The sequence below is a fragment of the Pteropus vampyrus genome, unplaced genomic scaffold (genome assembly GCF_000151845.1).
Source record: "Pteropus vampyrus isolate Shadow unplaced genomic scaffold, Pvam_2.0 Scaffold156, whole genome shotgun sequence".
Classification (NCBI taxonomy): domain Eukaryota; kingdom Metazoa; phylum Chordata; class Mammalia; order Chiroptera; family Pteropodidae; genus Pteropus; species Pteropus vampyrus.
The window spans coordinates 471371-487779 of NW_011888937.1; the positions used below are offsets into that span (position 1 = coordinate 471371).

A 16409-nucleotide genomic window follows, 5' to 3' on the forward strand; every position below is an offset into this window, starting at 1 on the left:
GACAAAGGGGAATTAAGGAAAATAACTTGGGTAGAGTCAAGGAAGGGACAAAAATTAATAAAGGGGCGGTCAAATCAAACCTTATTGAATGTCTTGTATGTGCCAGGCTGTCCTTCACCTCTGTGAAACAAGTGCCTGGCATATCGTAGGCCTTCAATACATTTTTATTTCGAATTTGATTGAAAAATCTATTTAAAATATATGACATATTTTAAACACAATTTCTTTTTGTTCATTTTATTAAATTTATTTGAGAATAACTTATTACCCTTCCATAACTGGTACATGAATGGGAAGTAGCAATATTATTAAAAAATTTTTAAATTTAATGCCAACTATAATCAAATAAATGTAAACATCTTAAGGATATCTCACACACTTTTTCTAATCAGTAACATTGATTGTCATTTGGTAGAAGAGCATCTAAACCCTTCTTGAACAATTCTACGTTCCTTATTTTATTCCTGAGAATTAGTGATTGCATTTTTTTCTGTTGATTCAAACAGAAAAAATAAACCAATGAACATCTCTCCCATCCTTGTTGCCTAAGATATTCTATGCATATACAGTATATGAGACTATCTACTGGTTGAAATGGGTAAGGGTTAAATACTGGGAGTTCACATTTAATAAGGAGACAAATAACGAACATAAATACGAGGCAAGTAAATGATTAACAGGGGCAGTTCAAAGTTAAGGAGAGGAGACTTCTGATTGGGATGATGAGGGATGAGGAAACAGAATACAACATGGTACGTAAAGAATGGGGAGGATTTTAAAAAGGGCAAGGTCATTCTTGGCAGTAAGAACACCAGAGGATAGGGTGAGAAGGGAGGGAGCCAAGACATACACAGAATTTATTAAGAGCAGAACTTCTTTACCTGCTTAAAAATTGAGGACCCCAAAGAGCTTTTAATTATATGTATTATATTTATTAGTATTTACTATATTGGAAATTAAAATGGAAAAAATTAAAAATATTTATTGTATTAGTTTCCTATTGCTACTCTAACAAATTACTCAAACTTAGTGGCTTGAAACAATACAAACTTATCGTATAATTCTGTATGTAAGAGCCCCAAATAGGTTTAACAGATTAAAATCAAAACATCCAGGGCTGTGTTCCTTCTGGAGACTCTAAGAAGAATCTGTTTCTTTGCCTTTTTCAGTTTCTAGAGGCTGTCTGTCTTCTTTGACTTGTGGCCTCCTTCCATCTTCGAAACCAGTAATTGAATCACTCTGACATCTGCTTCCATTGTCATATCTCCTGACTGACCTTCTTGCCCCTCTCTTTCATTCATCAGGACCTTTGTGATTACATTGCACCCACACAGAAAATCCAGACTAGTATTCCTATCTCAAGATTCTTAACTTAATCACATCTGCAAATCATCTATTTGTCATTTAAGGTAATATATTCTCAGGTTTCAGAGATTAGGAGCATGTGGACATATCTGGGAATAATTATTGTCTATCACACTTATTTTAAAACAATTATAAACCCATTACACATTAACATAAATATTTTTATGAAAAACTATACAATATAAAAAAATTAGTGAGAAGTGTAGCATTGTTCAACCTTTTTGCAAATCTTTCAGGTCTGGTTTCATAGAAAACTGGATTCTGAAATTTGTTTATGCATACACTCTATTGCAGTGTCTGGAAAACTACAATTATGAGAAAATTAATGAAAACAGCAAATAATATCTTAATATTATGAAAGTAGTTTTGATTTTTTGGACCCCCTAAAAGGGTCTGAGTCTCCCCAGGGATTCCAGATCCCACTTTGAGAATCACTGAGATGGTTATCCTTCAGTTTCTTTGGGTTATAGGGCATATAAGTGAGTGATAAGCTTGGACAGCTATTGTTGTTATCTCCCACCTAGAGTGGCCACTTTGAACATAGAAACATCCACACATGCTGGAAAAGTACTCTTGAGACATTTCATATAGGCTCTTTGAATTGGCAGTAGGAATCACTGCAATTTTTGAACAGGGGAGTGATTTAAATTTCTGAGCTACTTTAAGAGAGTCCATTTTAAAGCTAACAAAAATTCATAAATTGCATGTGGAGGATGAGGATTAAGGACTTGGTTATATGAGATGTTAAGAAACGACAGAAAATTATTTTTGAGTTTGAGATCTTGAAGCTGGTGAAGTTGCTAATGACATTCAGGCCCAAGCTGTGGTTGTGTCATAATGACTGGAGCAGACTGAAATTGCTCATTGACATTGAGAGGTTTATGGCGACGGTGTTAGCTAAGTCACCACACTGGCATCACCCAGCATGACAACAGTGGGCAGGAATGGGAGACTGCACATCTATTAATAAAATTTTACTTAAAAACATGGAAGACTGCTCTGGAGGCTGTTAAGTGATGGTGATAAGAATGAATTGTAAATAATGTAAGTGAAGAGTGTAATGTGATTACTAAAATACGCTTAAAAGCATTTAACATATACTAACATTAAGTAATTACTTGATTTTAGATTGTTTTCAAATGGTATTAGTGTTATCTGTCTCTAGGGAGAACACCATACTGTAATATATTACCTAGTTAAGACTTGAAAGTACTTTGCAAATACAAGATATATAAAAGTTATTTAGTTTCTATGATATTATACTGTGTTCAATATTTAATGTTATACCTTGATTAAAGACTCACTGGAATACTTTGAACAGCGCTTCTGCACTGACCTCCGTATCTTCCGATCCATCCCACAGACTGCGGCCAAATTACCTTTCTAAAATAAAACCTTGAAGAAAACGGTGTGGTTTAATCTGAAAGGAGCAGAAGCTGTGATCTGCCATTTATTAGATACGTGAACGACACAGTATGCACGAATGACTCTCTAGTGTTCGCTCGCCTAGTCTTCGCCAATCAGGAAGACTCCTGAAGGACTGTCAAACGAAACAAACGCGCAAACCAAAACCAATTTGGCCAAATCAACTGCTTTCTACGAAATATCCGACAGCGGACATGCGGACATGCTTTCTTGCTTGAATTCTCCGAAGAGTTACGCCCATGCGTTTTCCGCGCGGATCGAACCCTAAGTTTTAGACGTCCTCCCACTCCTCCTGCTCACCTAGCAACCCCGGATTGGGGCTACCGACTAGAAGCCCAGCGCGACCCGGAAAAAGAAATAGCCCTTTCCGCCAGGGGAAGGGATTACCCTCTGCAAACTTCCAGGGCGGGGACGAGAAAGACGGCTGCGCGTGCGCAGTGGCGTTACTGCCTTTCTGTACGCCCGGCGCAGAGGCGGCACGGACGGACGCACGCACCAACGCACGCACGCCCTCCTCGATTCGCGCCGCTGCGGCAGCTCCACTGTATACCAGCAGCGCTGTCCACCGGGTCGAGATGCTGCGAGCCTATCAGTTGTCGGGCATGACCTCAGCAGCCCAGGTGAGCGCGGGGTCGCCAGGAGAGAGCGCGTGGTGAAGCTGACTCCGAGACCAATGGAAAATGGGGGAGGCTTTCGCTCTGCCTAGGCCCCGGGACTGAGGTGTGTCTCAGGGCCGCCCTCATCGCGAGAGTCCCGGGCGGGCCCGTCAGGCTGTGAACTCAGGTGTTCGTCCCGCAGGGATACCATGAGGGTTATTGCTGTAGCGGGATGGGGTGTGGAAAGGAGAAGGTGGCAGGGAGGCGGGCGTAGGACGGGAGGCACGGCTTCGGGGACGTATCATCCAATCAGCCTGGCGCTACCCTATTCAAGGACCAATCGTGGCACCTGGAGCCCGGGTTGCCGGTTGGGCGCGTGATTGGTTTCGCGCAGCCAGTGGTTGAAGGTCGAGGGGGAGAACTACAGTTCCCAGCAGGAAATGCAGAGCCTAGGCTTATATTTTTAATAAGCAGGTGCTTGGACTGTTAGAGTCCGCGATTTAGGGGTCAAGGTTATAATTATTCGGAAGGGACTTTACATAGCTGAGAACACCTCTGAGCTATTCTTAAACGAAAGATTGTAGTTTATGGAGTTCAAACTCTTAGTACTTGAGCAAGGACAGGAGTCATGACCTTGTGCTCATTTCTGAGATTAGCCTGGCCATCTGTGTCTCCAAGGTATTGGGACAACTTTGGCAGTTGTCCAAGGAGCCTAGACACCCAGTAACTTTTCTTCATTATTATCGAAGTAACTTTCTAAAATTAAAATGTTTTGGCAAAACATTGTATTGCAAAACTGGTACTGTGACTCAAGCAGTAATTGAACAAAATGAATTAGAAATCATAAAAGCCAATTTTTTTTTCAAGTTTGTATATCTTCTCTTTTGTTGTTAGGAGAAATAGCCTCTTCCATAAGAAAATGGAATCTGAATCAGTTTTCTATTGCTACATAATAAATCCCATACAGTTAATAACTTAAAACAACATCTATTTATTATCTTAGAGTTTCTGGACACGAATGATCTGGTCTGTCTGCTCAGTGTCACACAAAGCAGCAATCAAGATGTTGGCTGTGCTGTGGTTCTCATTTGGAGCTCAGGGTTTTCTTCTGAGCTCATGCAGTTTGTTGGCAGAATTTAGTCCCTTGTAACGGTAGTACCTTGCCACAAGATCCTCAGAGGCAGTTCATAACATGATTCTTCGGTTGCTTGCAGGCTACCAGGAGCTTGTTTCTGACTTTAGAATCTCTCACCTCTGTTTCTGATCTCTAGACCCAGATTTAAAGGGTTCCCACTGTTAGGCCAGGCCTACCTGGATAACCTCTCTTTTGATTAATTCTGAGTCAACAGGTTACATCTGCAAAATCTCCTTTGCCACACAACCCTAATCATTGGCTTAACAACAGGGGGTGAAGATCATGGGGGCCTTCTTAGAATCTGACTTACTGTAGTACCCAAGTGGGGCTAGAAAGGTAAAGAAAGTAGAACTAACTGCCATTCAGGATAGAACTGTTAAAGTTTGTCTTTGGAGTCCTTTCAATGTCACACTTTTCCTTATTCTGTCCTCAAGTTACATCAGGTTATCACTGATCTGTCCCCTTTGTCTACCCTAAAGTCCAAAACTACTTTTTTCTTTCTTACCTTTATCAAAATATTTTCCACTTGCTGGGTTCCCCATTAGGAAATTAGAAGAAAACAGATTAAGATTTCATATTAAAATATGAACCCTTTTCTAGCTTGTGACCAAGCTAGATTTCTTACCTTCCAAAAATTTCTATCTTACAAGATTTTTTTAAAATAAATTTTACACAATTCATTGGTTTATTCTTACTATCTTCCCAGTCATTCTGTAGCATTTTATACTGTTGCTCTGTGAAACTTTTTGCTCTTCTGGCTTTTCTCATGTAGTATCTTGGGGCCCATCTTACCCTTAATCGCTCCCCTGTTTTCCTTTGCTGAGTCTGCTTCCATGTACCTCTAAATATACCCCCAAGGTGTGTTCATTCCTTCTCTCTCTCTCTTTAAAGTAAGACTTTATTTTTTTAGAGGAGTTTTAAGTTCACAGCAAAATTGAGGGGAAAGTACAGAGATTTTCCATGTACCCCATGCCCCCACACATGCATAGCCTCCCCCATTATCAACATCCCCCACCAGAGTGGTACATTTGTTACAATTGATGAACCTACATTGGCATATCATAATCACCCAAACTCTATAGTTTACATTAGGGTTCACTTTTGGTGTTGTACATTCTGTGGGTTTGGACAAATGTGTGATGACGTTATTCATCATTATGGCATAATACAGAATAGTTTCACTGTCCTCTGTTTTCTACCTATTCATCACTACCCCACCCCTAGCTCTAACCTCTGGCAACCACTGATCTTTTTACTGATTCCATAGTTTTGCCTTTTCTAGAATGTTGTTTAGATGGATTATACAATATGCAGACTTTTCAGATTGGCTTATTTCACTTAGTGATGTGCATTTAAGGTTTTTCCATATGTTTTCATGGCTTGACAGATCATTTCTTTTTAGCGCTAAATAACATTTCATTGTCTGGATTTGCCACAGTTTATGTTCATCCATTCACCTACCAAAGGACGTGGTTGCTTCCATGTTTTGACAATTATAAATAAAGCTGCTCTAACCACTCTGTCCTTTTTTGCATCACTCTGAAATTACCTTTACCCTACTTTGTTTTACCTTGCAGCTCTTTCCCCTATCTGGAGATCTTGGGGGCTTTCTTAGAATCCAGCCTATGGTAGTACCCAAGTGGGGCTAGAAGGATGAAGAAAGTAGAGCTGTTCATAGCACTACTTGAATGTTCATAGCACTATCACAACAGGCAGAAGATAGAGACAACTGATGTCTGGATAAACAAAATATGGTACAGCCATATGATAAAATAGTACATTCAGCCTAAAAAGAAATTAAGTACATACTACATACATGATACATCTTACAATATGGGTAAACATTGAAAACTATGCCAAGTGAAAGAAGCCAGGCACAAAAGGCCACATATTGTATGATTCCATTTGTATAAAATATTCAAAATAGTCAAATCTATAGAGCCAGAAAGCAGATAGTGGTTGCCAGGGGCTAGAGAGAGGGGAAATTAGAGACATTTTAGTTGGTACAGGAATTTCTTTTTGGAGCAATGAAAATGTTCTAGGATTAGATAATGGTGGTGGTTTTTATACAGCAATGTGAATGTACTGAATGCTACTGAATTGTATACTTTAAAACAGTGAATTTTGTAAGTGAATTTTACCACATGCAGAAAAAGAAAAACTTGCTACTAGGTATGTGCAGATGGCCTGAGGTATAGAGACAGATCTATATATGTATGTGTGTGCATATAAATTAAAATAATATAAAATGATATATAGTATGTATTATAAATTTCAAGTGGCATCTGTTGGCCAAAGATAGGATGATTTTAAATTTTCAAAAAAGATAATTATAACTGGTTAAAATTCATTATAGGCTTAAATTCATGAGTTCATAAAGATAGTGTTCTGGTTAGCTGTAGCTACATAAACCACCTCGAGTGTTGTGTAAAATAATATTTATTATCTCAGTTCTGGGGGTTGCCTGGGCTCAGCTGGGCTCAGTGTCTCTCATGAAGTTTTAATCAGACAATGACTAGGGATAGTCATCTCAAAGGCTTCCTCACTCTCATGTCTAGCAGTTGATACTGGCTGTAACTGACACCTCAGCTGAAATGTTGGCTAGAACATCTATATGTGACATCTTTATGTGTTTTGGCTTTCTCACAGTTTGGCGGCTTTGTTCCAAGAGCAAGTGTGATGAGAGACAGCCGGGCAAAAGCTGTTATCCCCCTTTATGTTCTAGTCTCAGAAGTCACAGAGCATTACTTTCATTACCCTATATTAGTAAATTAGTAACCAAGTCTTGCCCTTGTTCAAGGAAAGGGTAGATTCACTTGGGAGGAGTGGCACAATTCTGGAAGAGCATGTGGAAATAGTGTTGCAGTCAGTTTTAGACAATACAGCGTGCCTTCTAGCCATAACTCACAACCCTCCTCAAAACCCTCCAAAATCTCACCCCATCACAGAATCAGGCTTAGACTAAAGGACCACGATCTTATCTAAATCAGATTCCTCTGCAAATAAGACATTTTGGATGTGGTCCTTAGGGGACAGCTCTCTGAGTATTTTTCCTTTCAATCTAAAGAACTGTGCTCCCCATATATCCAGCATACAATGTAGTGTGACAGGCACTCTAGACATTCCCATTCAGAAAGGCAGAAAACAATAGGCACACAGCAGTCACTGTTCCATAACATGTAAAATCTAGCCGGGCACATGTTGCTATTCCTTAACTAGGACTTAGTCTTACTGCTTCTTCGTAGCTCTTGGTTCTATTCTCTGGGCTTCTAGTTTCTCCCCATTGAATTATCCTTACCCAGAATATGTAACCTGTTAGTAGCTGAGTCATTTTCTCATCCATCTGTAGAATTGCAAGAGTCTAAAAGCCACCTTTTGTTTGTACCTTTCCCTTTTAAATCCAAGCTGGCATATTTTTCATCAGTACAGTTCTTAACAACTTTGTGTTTTTTGTGGGTCTAATTGGGCTTTTCTCCATTGGACAAAAGCCACAGCCACAAATCTTACCAAGATCAACCCTCTTTCATTTTGGGTTCCCTGTGAGGCTGCTGTGAAGTGAAACCTTTAAGATTCTCAGTAGTCCTGTTTAACAGAAAGATATAGGAATCATACCCTATGATCCTTAGTGAGCCTTTTCTCTCTGTAACAGGTTCTGTGAGGAGCACCTCCTTAGATCTTTTGAGGTCTTAAAGAATCTTTGCCTACTGGAGTTAGCTGAGAACGAGAAACACTTTTATTTTTGAACCTACCAAGTCCAGGCTCCTATATATTTTCCTTTAAATTTTGCCTGAAAGCTAAACAGTTTTATTGGTTTATTTGTTTTAAAGCTCACTTCTATCCTTATCATATTCTGCTAAAAGAAAGCAGTTAGCACTTTTGAACATTCTGCCTGGAACTTTCTTTTACTTAAATCCATCAGTTCATTAAGTATATCTATAGCTATATCTAATTTTCTGTGTTTTACCATAGGTGACAGTTTTGATAAACTTCTGCCACTACATAACAAGAGTCCCTTTTCTCACAGGTTCCAGAAACATTTTTCTCACTTAAGCCCTCACCAACAGCCTTCATGAAGGCCATTAGGCTTCTGCTAACACTTTCTTCAAGGCCCTTACAACTTTCACCCTACACCATCCGGTCCCAAAGTCATTACCACATACATGCTTTATGTTTTGTTGCAGCAACCCACTTCCAGGTACAAGCAACTGCTTGATTATAGCTGTATAACAAACAGATCACCCCAAATTTAGTGGTATTAAATAACAGCATTATTATGTATTGTTTTACAATAAGTAACATTATTATATAGATAAAAATTATACTTACATATAAGTAATATAAATAAAACATTTATTATATAAATAACAAATACTATATTTTATCTCTAAGAGTTTCTGGGCTGTGTTAGGTCTCATGAGATTGTGAGGTTCGAGAAAAGTATGTGGGATGGGAAATATAACAATTTTTGGAAAATACAATCTGTCACAGTTAATAAATGAAAACCCAAAAAATCCAAAATTGGTATTATCAGAAGATTACTGCATAAAAGGATAAAAAGAATCAAGCATTTGTCTTGCCTTTCCATATGAACTGAACTATTGGATAACCAAATTATAGATGAGGAGAAACATCTCTTTATAAAGTATGTCAAATAATAATAAATTAATGGATCTAATAAATTAATTCTAATAATTAATGCATCTAGACATCATACATCAGTACAGTTGAAAACATCCCAAAAAGAGAGATAACCAGACATTGTGTGCCTCCTGATGAAAGAACACAACACCACCTAAAGTTCTGACAAAGAGAGTAAACCTGAGTCAGAGCAAGTGTCTGGATCCAACTCTAGTTTACAGGAAATATAGAGAACAGGAACATGTTAAATTGCACCTTGAACAAAATCTAGTCTGGAAAATTCTACAGGTTAAACAACCCAGTTTCTTCAAATTAATTATTGGAGGGAAAACCTATAGATTAAAAGAGACTTAGAGGACATCAATTTTTTTTAAATAGGCAAAACTAAACTATAATGTCCAAGGACTCATACTTGGGTGATAAAACTTAAATTTTCTGACTTTTAAAGCTCTATTTAGGATATTAAATGCTAAATAGAATATGAGGGTAGACTAATGAATACAATACTTAATTTTTTTAAAAACTCAAGAGCTACCGAATCAGGTAAAAATCCTATTTGAGTCAATCATTTCTGCTTTTTTCTTAAGTATGAAACTATTGCTATAATTTTTGGTTATAAAAGATAAATTTTTTCACATTTTATCCTCTCAACTCAGGGTACATATTATAATATGTTATTTAATCAAAAGCATTTTGATGGCTCAGTTTTCAAAAAAAAATATTCATAAAATTCTGAAAAAGAATAATACTAAAAGAGTACTAATTTAGCCCTACCATATTAAAAACTATTTCTAATATTCAGTAGTAATAACATTGTGGTATTAGTGTATGAATAGGTACATAGGTGGAACAAAATAGAATCTTGAATACATCAAAGAATTAGTGTATTTTAAAGGTGGCATTGCAAATCAGGAAAAAAATGGATTATTCAGTCTATGATTTAGGGACAACTGAACAGGCATCTGGAAAAATATATAATTGAATCCATACCTTATAATTTACACTAGGTTCAAAGATTTAAATATATATACACACGTGTGTGTGTATGTGTGTATGTGTATAATGAAACTGTGAGAGTAGAAGAAACCATGGAAGAATTATTTTATAATCTGAGGTTGGCTTTCTAAAAAGATGAGAAAACCCAGAAGGCATAAAAGAAAAGACTTGACAGTTTTGACTATGTAATATTTTGCATGGCATAAGCTACCATAAACAAAGATAAAAAGCAGATCATAAACTGGATAAACACATTTGCAATTAGTAGATACATGGCTAATTTCTCTTTGTTTATAAAGAGCACTTAGAGAAAAGAACATGAAAAAGATAGATCTTATTTAACCCTTATCCTGATTGGAAAAAAAAATGCAGTTCGCTTGTTAATTTAACATCACGTGTAGACATGCTGCATTTTCCAGGATTTGACATTTTCAGCGATCAAGAATTACTCTATTTTGTAAATGGAAATACCATCATAAAAAAAGAATGCTATAAATAGAATGATGTCATCTGTTTCCAAAGACTATCGATATACAAGAGCGATGCAAAAATAATAAAAACGAGATTTGTGGCAAACTTTGGGGGTAAGGTTAGGACTGTAATCCGCAGCATCTTGGTAAACACGGTGGCTGGGCAGATAACACCAAAAGTGTTGGAAAGGCTGTGGGAAAACATATTCTCATATTACAAGAGGACAGTTTGGCTAATTTGTCAACATTTATCAACACTGCAAATTGTACTTTAATAATTGATCTAAAATGATACATTTGCAAATTGTATTTTAATAATTGATCTAAAATGATACGAACTTATTGTAACAAAATTTAAGACAGAACCCCAATATCCATCAAAAGGGAACTGGCTAAATATATTAAGAAACATACAAAAGAATACGGAATCTCTGTAATATCCACTAGGAAGATTTTTATGTACTGATATAGAATGACCTCAAATATATAATATTGAACGAACTTTAGTACAGAACTGAGTGTATATTAAGGTATCATTTGTGTAAAGAGGGTGTGTCAGGAATTCTCTGTCACAAAATACCTCTGGATATACAAGAAACTGATGGCACTGGTGCCTGTGGAGAGGAGATCTGAGTGGCTGGAGGTCAGAGTATGAGAGAGTTCACCCTACACAACCAAACTTTTTTAATTTTGATTTAAAATGTTACAGTTTAATTTCACTTATAACTGGAAAATATAAAGTTATATCAAATATATTTCAAAGGGAGGAAAGAGGGTAAAGATAAAGTAGAAGATAGATAAAGAAACAGGTTAAAAGTAAATTTTGATGTGAATAAGGTCAGAGTATGAGAGAGTTCACCCTACACAACCAGTTTAATTTCACTTAAAACTTCGTGTGACCTGCTTTACAGAATAGTATGAAAACACCCTTTTCTGTTAAATGTAGTTCAAAAATGTTGAGAATTCTACACTTTAGGTAATAATTGAAATACTTTAAAAATGTCAGTTATAGATGCTTTACATATTATAAAACATCTAGTTAATTATTTTGTGGGTTTTTTTCCCAAATAATATGTTAATTTGATGTTTACCTTTAGGCTTTGGCAAATATAGCAAAAATTACAACTAATTCTAGAGTAATTTCTTGTGCCCTCTGATCATGTGCTATATTTTCTTCAAACTTAAGATACTTCTAAAAGGAAGTTTGTTTTTCTGATATTCCTAGGGTGTAATTTCATCAAGGAACCTAGAAAAAGCATTTTTCCCCCTTGACTTGTTGCAGTTTGATTTTCTACTTAGTATAAAGAAAGATTTTACTTCTGGATGCAATAAATTTGAAATTTCAGAGTTTACAAAGTACTAAGAGGTTTTTATACTATTTTATTTTTTTCTTGCTAATCAACAAAACATGGCAAATCCAGTTTAGCCAAGAAATAATTAGCATACCTAACAGTTAAACATGCTTATTGATCATAGTCTGATAATCTTTTTTTTAATCTTAAAAGCAATTTTATATGAGCCTTGGGGATCCAGGAGGCATCACTGTTTTTAAGGATCTACAAATATATTTCATGGTTAGTTGATTTCTGAAAGTAAATAATTTTTTATTTAATGAAGACATTTGTAATAAAAGTATTGCTTCTGAGTTTCCAACATAAAAACATTCACAGATTTAACTATTGGTTTTGATGTTTTCTCTTTCCTTTCTAGAGTTGTCTCTGTGGGAAATTTGTCCTCCGTCCATTACGACCATGCCGTAGATACTCTACTTCAGGCAGTTCTGGGTATGTAGTACGTCTCCCTGTAAACAAGCTTTTAACTGTGCTAAGGGGAAGAGGGGGCGTGGGGTGGGGAAGGGAGGGAGAGAAGGGGAGAGAGAGGGAAAGGGAGGGAGAAAAAGAGAGAGAGAGAGAGAGAGAGTTTTCCTTGACTATGGGAATAGCTGCTTAAAACCTTTTTTGTTAAGGGATACGAACCCTGGAGCTTTACTATAATATCTTTGCAGCATTATTTATTTGTAGGTGAAAATTTCTTAACAATGCTCTTCTTGTTTCTTTGGTAATTGGATGGTGTTCAAGGTAGACCCCACTTCCTCATGTGCTATCTTCCATTCTATGGCAAATAGATTTATATTCAGAACTCAACACATTGTAACTTAAAAAGTATTTGTTATTTTTGTTTGATATTTGTATTATGTTATTTTTCTAAAGAGTTTATTATATTTACAGAAATGTTTAAGGGAAGGGGAGCTTTGAAAGTTAGTGGTATTTCTTCTTTCGGTTCGGGGAAATCTCATAATTGTGAACATCTTGAATTTTAAGTATTAAAGGGTAGATTGCTTAATTCTTCCTATCCTTGCTATTACTGTATTTAAATTTTTTTTAGTTATCCATAAATAAATGTGATTTTCTATTGTGGACATGTTTAAAACAAATTAGGGAAAGGTGATGTGCAGCTGTGGTGATAAACTTGGCTGCTGTGATCTGAATCAGAAGAAGTAGAGGCTCGAGGCTTTTGAGTAGGTTTCGGAGAGCCGGGAAATATAAATGGGTTTCCTGTTTCTTTCATTTAGATTGTCTCCTGGCAAAATTGCTGGAGCTGGTCTTCTGTTTGTTGGTGGAGGTGTTGGTGGCACGATCCTGTATGCCAAATGGGATTCCCATTTCCGGGAAAGTGTAGAGAAAACCATACCTTACTCAGACAAACTCTTTGAAATGGTTCTTGGTTCACCACCTTACAATGTTCCATTGACAAAGAAGCCGGTAAGAGTTTTAAACATTATTTCAGTTTATCCTATGGAATACTTTTAAAAAGCAGGTTTTCATCTTGAAACTATCTTTTTTGGGGGGGGTGTGAATATCAAAACATTTTATTGAGGGCCTTTGGGGGTGGGTTGAAGAGTCGGGAGGACAGTGAGATCCAATGTCTTCGGCCTGGCTGGGACCTTTCCAGTTTCACAGCCACTGAAAAGTCATCTTGAAAATACCTTGCATGTATAATTCAGTAGAGCTTGCTAGATATGGTTGTCAGTTTTCTTTAATATTAGTCTATAGAGTTGGATTTTTATCCTTTAGGAGTCCCATAAGTGCTCTCACTTAGTACATACCACATAGAAAATAATTGTGTGGCACATGAGGGTAAATGGAAGAGGCAGCTCAGGCAGAGGTAACTCTAGCTGCCATGTAGACTGAGAGGGTCTCTGTCAGCATACACCGTCGCAGTTATTAAGCTCTGACTTATAACACTAAAATGTAGAATGGTCATGACACAGAACCCAAATATTTTTATCCTAGACTGCAAAACAGAGTCTCAGAATTTTCAGCTACATACTGACTGGTTCTTCAGTACTAATTGGTATTCCTTGGACTTTGTGCATATTCTTCAATTTCACCCCTCCTTTTCCCCATCAGGCTTAAAAATTAAAAAAAAAATCTTAAATATATCTTTATTTAACAACTTAAAAAAAATTTACAGAAGAGAGCATGGATTTTTGCTGATTTGGTTAGCATAGGGTATTTTTTATGTGTTGTGAAGCTGGACATGGCTTATCAGTTCATCCTTAGAAACTGGGTGGATTTCTGTTCTCTAGATCTAGAGACCAATCCTGTAATAAAGTTAATATTTAGAAAAGCAAGTGTCCTCTGACAACTCTCATCCCCAAACATGCTTTTAAAAATATTCTTAGTCTTCTATATTATTTATTCTTCCACATGAACTTTAAAATGTCTGCTGGCTGAGGGAGACAGTTTGCAGCTTCAGCAGTCAAGGAGCAGAATCCTTAGGATTCATTCTAAAATCCTAGGTCTATTTTAAGCTGCAAGACCCAGAGGAATAGCTGGAAGCAATTCTAGGAGCATGAAATCAACCTTAACACTTCTGCACAGTGTTCTTTTTGCTTGAGATGGTTTCAGGTGTTTTTTGTAGATGACTCGTTTATCTCAATAGCCTCAGCCTCATCTTATTCCATTTTATCTACTCTGCTGAACGCTTCCTCTTGGATAACTTGGCAGATCCATACTGTATTCTCTCAAAGCTTACACTCTTCTTAATTTGCTTTTTCTTGTATTAGAAATAGTACCATGCTGTCAGTAACTAGGTTAGAATTCTTGGATTCATCTTCACCCTCAGAACTCTCCTCCTATTATAACCTAGCTATCCTCATATCAATACCAGAAAACTTATAAAATAAATATTATGTTTTCATGATACTTTCATGATATTACTTATCAGGAACTTTTATACATTTCCTGTTGTTTAAAAGACAAGGCCACAAAATGTAAAAACTAGAGAGACTTTAGAGATTATCTCATGTTCTGAATAAGGAGAGTAAAGCCAGGAGTGGTTAACTGCCGAGGAGCTGGCCATTGGTTCCTTATTTCTGTAGTTTGTGGTCTTTACTGGTTCTCAGATTGACATGTGATACCCTTGGCAGTCTGTCTTTAATAGTCCTGCACACAAATCCTTAGCTTTATGCCAGTTTACCTTAAACATGTGCCTTGTGCTTTCCATTCATCTATTTATTCAACAAATGTCCATCAAATAATTATTACACCAGGCACTGTTCCAAGGGCCTCATTTAAAGCAGAGAACTAAATAAAAATCCCTTCTACTTGCACAACTTTTCCCATGATGGTCTACCCAGAATTACTTAACTTTCTTTTGCCTGCAAATGTTCTCTTCAAATTCTGCATCCTTCACTATAGACCAAAGTGAATTTTCTCACCTCTGAATTATAAAAGCAGTTAGTGTTTTTATTTTAAAATTTTTACCATTTATTCAGCATTCTGTACTATTATGTATTGTTATTAAACTCATTGCTTTTAGAAACTATGCATTTTATTTCATGGTAACCCTTTTGGTGCCAACATGGTTATTTATGCATAGATAGTAAATATTGAGAGAAGATAAACTTAAAATCTTTTTAATAGATATGGAATGAGACCAGCCTAAATGGAAACGAAACAACTGTAATGTTCCTGGATGGGACTTAATATGTTAAAAAATGTTATTTCTTTCAGATATATTTATTTCTCTCAATTTCTCCAAAATTTGTATGTATTTGGGAGAAACAATAGATACATATACATTCATACACACATATACATCTAATAAGATTTTTCTAGAGGTCGAAGAATTAGACAAAGTTTATACGGAAAAATAAATAATATAGCCAAAACAGTTTGAAAAAGAGTTAGAGTAGGGAGGGGGTCAGATGATACTTGCTTTTCAAGATAATGACTGTGTTATAATCCTACTTTAATAAAACAGTAAAGTTTTATTGTATTTCAATAAAGATGAAAGATATATATATATATAAATATATATATGTTTATATTTATATATATATCTTTCATCTTTAAATATATATATATATAAATAAAAGGGAAAAATAAAGTTTTGACACAGGATTAAAAATTAGAGAATAGAACTGGAAATAGATGATACACAAACCGTTTATTGTGAGAATGTGAGTTGCTAGAACCTTATGTGAAAGTGATCTGTTACTATCTGTTAAAAATATACAAGCCCTTTGACCCAGCAATTTCTCTTCTGGTAAACTCTTACAGATACCATACTACAATGCTTTTTCAGTTATATAGATAAGGATGTTTAACAAAACAAAACAGGAAACAACTTGAATGACCAAAAATAGAGGAGTAATTGACCATATCCTAACGTCTACATTAGCATATGCAATTAATTTAGGCTATTATGCAACTAAAAAGAATTTCTTGACCTGGAAGAGAATGTCTATAATATATTGTTAAATGGAAAAAAAAAAAA

General features: G+C 36.2%; 1 protein-coding gene across 8 annotated transcripts in view; it reads left to right on the top strand.

Annotated features, from left to right (window-relative positions):
* The first annotated feature begins 3208 nt into the window (after positions 1-3208).
* The window catches only part of IMMT (inner membrane mitochondrial protein), a 37194-nt gene continuing 23993 nt past the window's right edge, over positions 3209-16409 (top strand). For all 8 annotated transcript variants that reach the window (XM_011369799.2, XM_011369801.2, XM_011369804.2 and 5 more), the window contains exons 1-3: positions 3209-3410; positions 12336-12409; positions 13198-13387. In XM_011369799.2, the coding sequence (XP_011368101.1) occupies positions 3366-3410; positions 12336-12409; positions 13198-13387 (309 nt within the window). In that variant the 5' untranslated portion in view covers positions 3209-3365. The remainder of the gene's footprint in view (positions 3411-12335; positions 12410-13197; positions 13388-16409) is intronic.